Below are 9,276 nucleotides of genomic sequence, written 5' to 3'. Positions count from 1 at the left end.
AACTTGCATATGGTATTCATTGATCTAGAAAAGACTTATGATAAAGTTCCACGAGAGATACTATGGAGATGTTTGGAGGCTAAAGGTGTACCTGTGGCGTACATTAGGGTGATCAAGGACATGTATAAGGGTGCCAAAACCAGGATAAGGACAGTAGGAGGGGATTCAGAGCACTTCCCAGTTGTGATGGGGTTGCATCAAGGATCAACTCTTAATCCATTTTTATTTGCCTTGGTGATGGATGGATTGACGCGATAAATTCAAGGTGAGGTGCCATGGTGTATGCTTTTCGCGGATGACATAGTCCTGATCGATGAGACTCGTAGCGGAGTTAACGCTAAGCTGGAGGATTGGAGACATACCTTGGAGTCTAAAGGGTTTAAGTTGAGTAGGACCAAGATAGAGTACTTAGAGTGCAGTTCAGTGAGACACCTCAGGAGGTTGGTGCGGAAGTTAAGCTTGATGACCAGGCCATCCAAAAGAAAAGTAGTTTCAAGTACCTTGGGTCTATCATGCAAGGCAGCGTGGAGATTGACGATGATGTCACACATCGTATTGAGGCAGGGTGGATGAAATGAAGGTTCGCTTCCGGTGTGCTATGTGACAAGAAGGTGCCACCACAACTTAAGGGCAAGTTCTACAAAGTGGTGGTTAGACCGGCTATGTTATATGGGGTGGAGTGTTGGCCAGTTAAGGTCTCTCACATTCAAAATATGAAAGTAGCCGAGATGAGAATGTTGAGATGGATGTGTGGGCATCTAGGAACGACATGATTAGAAATTAGGCTATTTGGGACAAGATAGGAGTGGCCTCGGTGGAAGACAAGATGCGAGAAATACGACAGAGATGATTTGGGCATGTGAAGGGGAGAGACACAGATGCCCCAGTGCGGAGGTGTGAGAGGTTGGCCATGGATGATTTCAGAAGAGGTAGGGGTAGGCCGAAGAAATATTGGGGAGAGGTGATTAGACAGGACATGACGCAGTTACAGCTTATCGAGGACATGACCTTAGATAGAAGTGTGTGGAGGACCCATATTAGGGTAGAAGGCTAGTACATAGTCTCGTTATTCTTCTGTATTAGTAGGCGCATTAGCGCACTATAATTTTTTATGCTCTGACTTCTATTATTATCTCTCTATTACTTTTTGTACTTTGATTACTCTATACTATCTGTGTCGCTTTCGCTATTTGCTTTCTCATATCGCTTTGAACTCATTAGCCTTATCTGACTTTTTTTTATGATTCTAATGAGTCGAGGGTCTTCCGAAAATAGCCGTCCTACCTTGATAGGAGTAAGGTCTGCGTACACTTTATCCTCCCCAGACCCCACGTTGTGGGATTTCACTGGGTTGTTGTTGTTGTTGTTGAGATCGTTCTCTATATATAATAAGGTAGGATACAAGTTGAATCTGCTAAGAAGCAACTTAGTTTTTGCTTATTGATATGTTTGAATGTTTGGTGACTGGTGCCAGTCCACCAAAAAGAAAGAAGAAACAAACTACGACTTAACAAAGGAATCATGATGGCCTTAGCCCTTATGTGTGTGTCCGTTGGCACATTTTGGTTTTGAAAAAATATAAAAACATGCTCTTTAATTTGACTTCAACTGATATCTATATGCCTTTCAATTTTGTGTGTGCATATATAAACACTTAAACTTGTATAAAGTTGAACAGGTAGACACATGCGTTTTACGTGGTAATTCGCGTAAGATACACTCGAACTAATTTGTATTATGCCATTTAGGACGTGTGTAACTACTTGTTCAACTTTATACAAATTTAAGTGCCTGATTATGCAAACCCAAATTGAAGGACATAAATGTCAGTTGAGACCAGGTTAAAAGACACATTTATATATTATTCTCATTAGATTTTCTTCTCTTCGTTTGGACAGTGGAGAGAAAACCTCTTTGGCACGTATGATGCTTTTCATATTTGTGGCATTGCCACACTATGTTAGAGTTAGACAACACATGTTGGGAAAAAATACCGACTAATTTTAGTCTCTTTTGGACCTCTTCAAACAAAATATAACAGAGAAATTTAAAGATAACAACAACTCAAAGATTTAACATGAAAAACTCCTCAATTGGAGAAAAATCACGGGCTTCTCAGAAAAATATTTAATATATAGAAATTATTACACCATACAATGCATAATATTTTTCCACACACACCCTAATTTCTAAAATACTATTTTCAAAGAGATCTTCAAGAAAATTATCTCTAAACCTCTTCTCTAATGTACAAGGAATTGAATTTTTGGTGGTGTTATAAACCAAGGAGGTAAGCTCCTTTTATAACTACAAAAGTAATTGACCATTCTTTTTCCTTCGATGTGGGACAAAAACTTTTTTCTTTTTCTTCTTTTTCTAAACAAACATCAACAAATCTCCACCTTTTGAAGAGAAAGCCCTTTACAGTTATCTAGCTACACATAATAAAATTAGTTCTTCACCTAACTTTAAACTCGGCCAACTATGTGCAACTGCAACTTTCACATTGTCTGCTACTGACAATCATAATTCTAAATTCAAGAATTGTCATACTCCCATCATAAAGAGTACATCCACTTAGATGGAAAAAACTCAATTTAAGAATTTTCACTTGAAATCACTTTCTAATTTCAAGAATTTCAATTTCGGCACATGTCGAAAAACTTACAAATAACTTATGGTGCAACCCTCTTGTTGATTTCTTGAGAGTTCATTAGCCATCGACGTCCTTTCCACCACACACCTTGCATCACCTATCAACCAATGGCCATGTGCAAACTTGTGAACCAATTACCAATTAAACATCCTCTTTCATGACAATTCTAAAGGTAACATTCATGCCATGAGGATTTTCATCTTTCTTACAAAAGAATATCATCCCCCTCGGTGACAATATTGACATCATTTTCTTTGAAGCTTCCAGCCGAACTAGGCCCATTATTTGGACATTTACTCTTAACATTCCGGTTGACCACAATCCCAGCAAACAACCTTCTTCTTGGAGCTTTTATTTTGCTTTCATTTTTCTTTAACAACAAGAGCTGAATTTTCTTTGTTCGACATTGAAGAAAAAGGAACGGCCAATTCATTTTTCAGTTATAAAAGGAGCTCAGCTCCTTGGTTTATAACACCACCAAAAATTCAATTCCTTATATATTAAAGGAGAGGTTTAGAGATAATTCTCTTGAAGATCTCATTGGGAATAATATTTTAGAAATTGGGTTGTGTGAGAAAAAATATTGTACATTGTATGGTGTAATAATTTCAATATAGTGAATATTTTTCTGAGAGGCTCGTGGCTTTTCTCCAATTGGAGAGTTTTCCACATTAAATCTTTGTGTTGTTATTCTCTTTAAATTTTTCGGTTATTTTCTGCTTGAAGGCGTTGGTAATTTTTCCCAACAAGTGATATTAGAACTTTTGGTGTGAAATAATTCTTTTGAAATTTTAGTATACTGTGTGGTTGCAACTTTGTCTAATTTTCCACTTCAGAAAAAAATTCTGAATTAGAATTATTGAGCTTTTAGTGTGGAATAATTCTTTTGAAATTTTAGTATGCTCTGTGGTTGCAGCTTTGTCTAATCTTCCATATCAGAAAAAATTTCTGAATTAGAATTATTGTTTTCAAGTTTTATCCCGGTGGAGTAGCAAGTAAAGTCTGATTTCGGTGGAGTTTGCTATTCTGGTGGAGTTGCTTTAGGGTACTTGTATATAGGGCTGGGCATAAAATACCGAAAACCGAATTACCGAACCGAACCGGCTATTTCGGTATTTCGGTATTCGGTATTCGGTAATTCGGTTCGGTATTCGGTATTTATAATTTTACTGTTCGGTATTCGGTTTCGGTATTCGATATTTTTAATTTTACTGTTCGGTATTCGGTAACATACCGAATACCGAAAATAAATTAGTCTGTTGGGCCTAATTGCCTAAAGAAGTAAAGGGCTAAAGGCCCATAAATATTTTAAGACCAGCCTTGTGCCCCTCCAGCCCAAATCCGTTGCCCCTGCAGCCCAAATCCATAAAAATCACCTACATCTACATTCCCTTTCATTTCATCCAAATGCCCAACCCTAGACAGCAGCTTCTTCCAAATTTCTCATCCAAAGCGGCAAAGAATCCACTTCGTCAGGAACCTCATCAAAGAAGTCGCTGGATTTGCTCCATATGAGAAGAGGATTACTGAGCTTCTTAAAGTTGGCAAGGACAAGCGTGCATTGAAGGTAGCCAAGAGAAAGTTGGGTACTCACATGAGGGCAAAGAAAAAGATAGAGGAGATGTCTAGCGTTCTCCGTAAGATGAGGGCCACCGGAGGTGGTGAAAAGAAGAAGTGAAACCTTTATCCTTATTTTGACAATTGAGGAACTGAGCTTATTAGTTATTATACATTATCTTTTTAAATTAGCTATGAAATTCTCTAGACTCTCTGTGACAGCTACTTGTGGCTTTGAATTTTCATTAAGATTGTGACATTTTGCTAAAAAAAATAATACTTCAGTTAATAGTTTTGCCTTCACCTGTGGGCTGTAGCGCTGTTAAGACCTCAATACTTTAGTATTCCCATACCTTTCTATGCTTGTGAGATATGTATGTTTGTGTATATCTGGATGCATATATCGACCCTGATTTTTCTGTGGAGTTATTGGTCCTATATTAGATTCACTATCTGGGTATGCTATTATTGATTACAGCCTTTAGCTGATGCAGAAGGAGCTAAGAAACATGGCATGATTGATTTGTTGAAGTTATATAGTGGACTATCTTATGTGAGTTCTTTTGCTTATCTTGTTCAGGCTAAACTGGATAGATTTGATGTCTCGTTATTTTTTTTTTACGCAATTTGACAGTCTTGTGATTTTTCAACACCTTAATTTTCAAGTTGTATTAGGGTCAAAAATACCTTTTGATATGATATTTACTGGCTGCTGACTCTATTTCCATCAAGGTCTAGGTACTCATCTATCAAAAAGCATATGAACTAATTAATCTTATGTTGATTCTTTTTCATAGTTGTTTTGTTCTCTTAACTTTGTGATTGATTATTTTCTGTGACACATGGTATATTCTGCATTTTTTACCCGTCATATTATTAATGTTGCAGCAGTGGTGTGTTTGCTGTCAAGAGACTGAAGAAACTACAACTCTACAAGTGGGATTCAAGGAATTTTCGCAAACGATGAAAAAGATAAGGAACTTGAAGCATCAAAATGTACTTCCACTTGTTTCTTATTACTCTAGCAATGATGAAAAAATGCTTATCTACAAATATCAAAACAGTGGAAGTCTACTAACACTTTTCAAAAGTAAGCCAATTATAAGTAGTCAAGAACTTCAAATTTCTCATCTTGTAATTCTTTATCATATTGTTGTTCTTTATTGTTGCAGATTATGTTGAGGGGAAATGGAATTTCCCATGGAAACAAAGGCTGTCAATTGCAGTTGGCATAGCAAGGGGTTGTGAAAAAATATTTGAAAAAATGTACTTCAATATGGTATTACCGAATACCGTACCGAACCGAAGTTTAATTTACCGATTACCGAATTACCGAACCGAAATTTGAAAGTTCGGTATTTGGTATATATTTTGAATTACCGATTACCGAATTATCGAACCCTGACTTTGAAAATACCGAACCGAATACCGAACGCCCAGCCCTACTTGTATATTTGGTAATAATGGAAATAAGTACAATCTAAAAAGGTTCTAACTAAGGAAAGACTTGGTACTTAAGTGTATCCGTTGTGATCCACCTCTCTTTCTTGAGAACTAATTTAGTGGGTACTTTTCATTGCTATTCTCCATCTATTAGTACTGATAAGTAAGATGGGGACAAAATTTGAGATTGAGAAATTTGATGGGAGAATTAATTTTGGCTTGTGGCAAGTGCAAGTCAAAGATGTGTTAATCCAATCTGGATTAGACAAGGCATTGAAAGGGAGACCAACTAGTGGAAAAGATGACAAGGGTTCAGAAAATAAAAAAATCCAAAATTAGTGATGAAGAATGGAAAGAGCTAGACATGAAAGCGGCAAGTCAGACTCTTTTGTGTTTAGCTAAAAATATTTTTGTTAATGTGATTAGATTGTCTACAATAAAGGAGTTGTGGGAGAAACTTGAAAAATTGTACCAAATTAAAAGTATTTCAAATAGACTATATTTGAAGAAACAATTTCATAAATTGCAAATGGATGAAGGTACAACTATTTCTGATCATCTGAGTGTCTTGAATCAGATTGTTTCTGAATTAGAATCTATTAGAGTGAAAATTGATGATGGAGATAAGGCACTTCGAGTCATCTGGTCTCTTCCATCTTCCTATAAGCAAATGCAACCCATTTTAATGTATAGGAAGGAAATTGTGATTTTCTCGGAAGTGACGAGCAAATTGATTTCTGAGAAAAAACAGATTGAAGAATGGAGATGAAAAAACTCAAGAAAATTCAGCTCTTATTGTTAAAGGAAAATGGAAGAAAAATAAAAGTTCCAACAAGAAGGTCGTTTGCTCGGATTGTGCTCAACCGAGATATGTCAAGAGTAAATATCCAAATAATGGGGCTAGTTCGGCTGGAAGCTTCAAAGAAAATGCTGCCAATGTTGTCTTCGAGGGGGATGATATTCTTTTATAAGAAAGATGAAAATCCTCATGACATGAATGCTACCTTTAGAATTGCCATGGAAGAGGATGTTTAATTGGTAGTTGGTCCATAAGTTTGCACATGGGCGTTGGTTGATAGGTGATGCAAGATTGTGGTGGAAAGGATGTCGATGGCTAATGAACTCTCAAGAAATCAACAAGAGGGTTGCACCATAAGTTATTAGCAAGTCTTTCGACATGAGCCGAAATTGAAATTCTTGAAATTGGGAAGTGATTTCAAGTGAATTCTTGGATTGGTTTTTCAATATGAGTGGATGTTCTCTTTATGGTGGGGGTATGATAATTCATGAATTTAGAATTATGATTGTTAGTATAAAACAATGTGAAAGTTGTAGTTGCACATGGTTGACCGAGTTTAAAGTTAGGTGGAAAATTAATTTTATTATGTGTAGCTGGACAACTATAAAGGGCCAACAGATTGCATTTTCTTCTCTTCGAAAGGTAGATATTTGTTGATATTAGTTTTGAAAAAGAAGAAAAAGAAAAAAAAATCTTTGTCCCACATCGAAGAAAAAGGAATGGCCAATTCCTTTTTCAGTTATAAAAAGAGCTTAGCTCCTTGGTTTATAACACTATCAAAAATTCAATTCCTTGTATATTAGAGGAGAGGTTTAGAGATAATTCTCTTAAATATCTTTTTGGAAATATTATTTTAGGAATTGGGGTGTGTGGGGAAAATATTGTACATTTTATGGTATAATAATTTCTATATAGTGAATATTTTTCTGAGAGGCTCATTGTTTTTCTCTAATTGGGAGTTTTCCACGTTAAATTTTTGTGTTGTTATTCTCTTTAATTTTTTTTATTTTCTGTTTGAAAGCGGTCTGAAATGGACGGAAATTAGTCGGTGCTTTTTTCCAATAACACACTCATAGCGCAGTTAATAGTGCCAATAAAAAGGATGAATTATTCAGATATGCATGGCTCACTAATTCAAAGAGTACTTTCCTTTGGTCTGGGTTGATGTTCCGTACCATTGTAATTCTTCTGAGCCCTATTTAGTGACTTGCTTGTATAGTAGATAGGATGCTTTATCTTGTTATGTCTTTGTTCTAGCACAACACCAATAGCATATTCACTTGTGTTGTACATCATCTCAATGGGTAGTGACCAGTCTGGAGATTTTATAATGGTCCCTCAGTCAATAAATTTGAACTTTGCTTCTTTTTGAAGAAGCTTGCACATCGGGTTGAAGATCTTAAAGAAATTATTCATGAACCTCCTATAAAAACCTGCATGTCTTAGAAAATTCCTAATTGTTAAAATTTGCTTTTAGTTACTGAATTAGTTTTTAGCAAAATAAATAATTTTAAATTTTAGTTAAGGTGTCTGAGTTGTTGAAATATTTTAGGTTATTTTAAATTTCAAATTATGCAGATGTATTTTATATTGTCTATTTAAATCCCTTCAATGTTTAATAAAATTATTGAAAGCAATTGAAAGATATTTCAATCCAAAGAGAGTTAACAGTGGTATCAAGAGCTTTATTGATCTTACGGGATCTGTAAGTTCTTCCAAAGAACTACCATATCATTTTTAACCCGTAAGGGCTATTTTTTTTTACCCGTCAAGGCTACCCATTTTAACCCATTAGGGCTACCATTTTCAACCCTTGCTTATTTTCAAAGTATAGAGTTATTTTCAACAAATATCGATGTCAAGCAACAGTCTCTCTTTGAATGCCCAAAAAAGTTTCATTGACAAAAATTATCAGATTTGGTCGGTGAAAATGAAACCATATTTTATAACCTATGCCATATGTGTTGTTGTGATAGAAGAAAAATACTTACAACAATGCTTTGCAAATCCTACAATTGTCCAAATAAAAGCACTTCCAAAAGAGGCTCTACATGAGAAAATGTCTTGGAATATGTTTTTGAAGCACAAAATCAAAAGAAGAAAAAGAAAGAAAAAATTGAAAGATCAATATCCAAAAAATGTGCAAGTTAAAAAATAACCAAGAAAAATTCAACGTCAACTGCTAGAGCAAAAATTTAGGAGGAGCAATTTTTAAAATTACAGTAACTAAAGCAAAGGAGGAGTGTTGAAATTTGCTTTTAGTTATGACACTAGTTTTTAGCAAAATAAATTTTTAGTTTAAGATAAATATGAATTTTGAATTTTAGTTAAGTTGTCTAAGTTGTTGAGATATTTTAGGTTATTTTCAATTTCAAATATGCAGATGTATTTTATGTTGGCTATTTAAAGCCCTTCAATGCTTAATAAAATTATTGAAAGTAATTTAAAGACATTTCAATACAAAGAGAGTGTTATAAAACTGTATTGGAAAATATTAAACAGTAACAGAAACTTCTGAAAGTAATAAAGACAGAATCTGGAATTAATCAAAAAATAATAACAATATATGAACAATTATTATAAGAACAAAATCGAGCCCATTGAATACACAGTGTGTCCTTAAGGAAATTATTCCCCTCAAAGTATCCGAGGTTTTGGAATCTTTTCTCCCAGGATAGAACGATTTACTCACCAAAGTAGAGGTACTGCAAATTTTTGGTGACTGTGAACCACTTGAAGGCTGTATCTCACACGAGTTTTAGGAAGTGCAGAAAGAAGAAGAAGAAAATGTTGTTTCAGAATTTTCGTATGGAACATTCTG

At 35.1% G+C, this 9,276-nt stretch overlaps 1 protein-coding gene across 1 annotated transcript; it reads left to right on the top strand.

The window, feature by feature from the left end:
* Positions 1-5,092: 5,092 nt before the first annotated feature.
* Positions 5,093-6,425, top strand: LOC129892696 (pollen receptor-like kinase 2). The gene is made up of 3 exons (XM_055968279.1): positions 5,093-5,303; positions 5,386-5,479; positions 6,083-6,425. The coding sequence occupies exons 1-3, from the start codon at positions 5,093-5,095 to the stop codon at positions 6,423-6,425; spliced, it is 648 nt and encodes a 215-aa protein (XP_055824254.1).
* The last annotated feature ends 2,851 nt before the right edge of the window (positions 6,426-9,276 follow it).

Source organism: Solanum dulcamara, chromosome 1 (genome assembly GCF_947179165.1).
Source record: "Solanum dulcamara chromosome 1, daSolDulc1.2, whole genome shotgun sequence".
NCBI lineage: Eukaryota > Viridiplantae > Streptophyta > Magnoliopsida > Solanales > Solanaceae > Solanum > Solanum dulcamara.
This window is presented reverse-complemented; position numbering and strand designations above follow the sequence as displayed.

Excerpts from the sequence above, each read along its gene's own strand:
- LOC129892696 (XM_055968279.1), top strand. The coding sequence starts at position 5,093 with ATGTTGCAGCAGTGGTGTGTTTGCTGTCAAGAGACTGAAGAAACTACA. Across the intron at positions 5,304-5,385 it reads TCTACTAACACTTTTCAAAA|ATTATGTTGAGGGGAAATGG; the intron begins GTAAGCCAATTA and ends TTATTGTTGCAG. Across the intron at positions 5,480-6,082 it reads GAAAAAATATTTGAAAAAAT|ATTGTCTACAATAAAGGAGT; the intron begins GTACTTCAATAT and ends TAATGTGATTAG.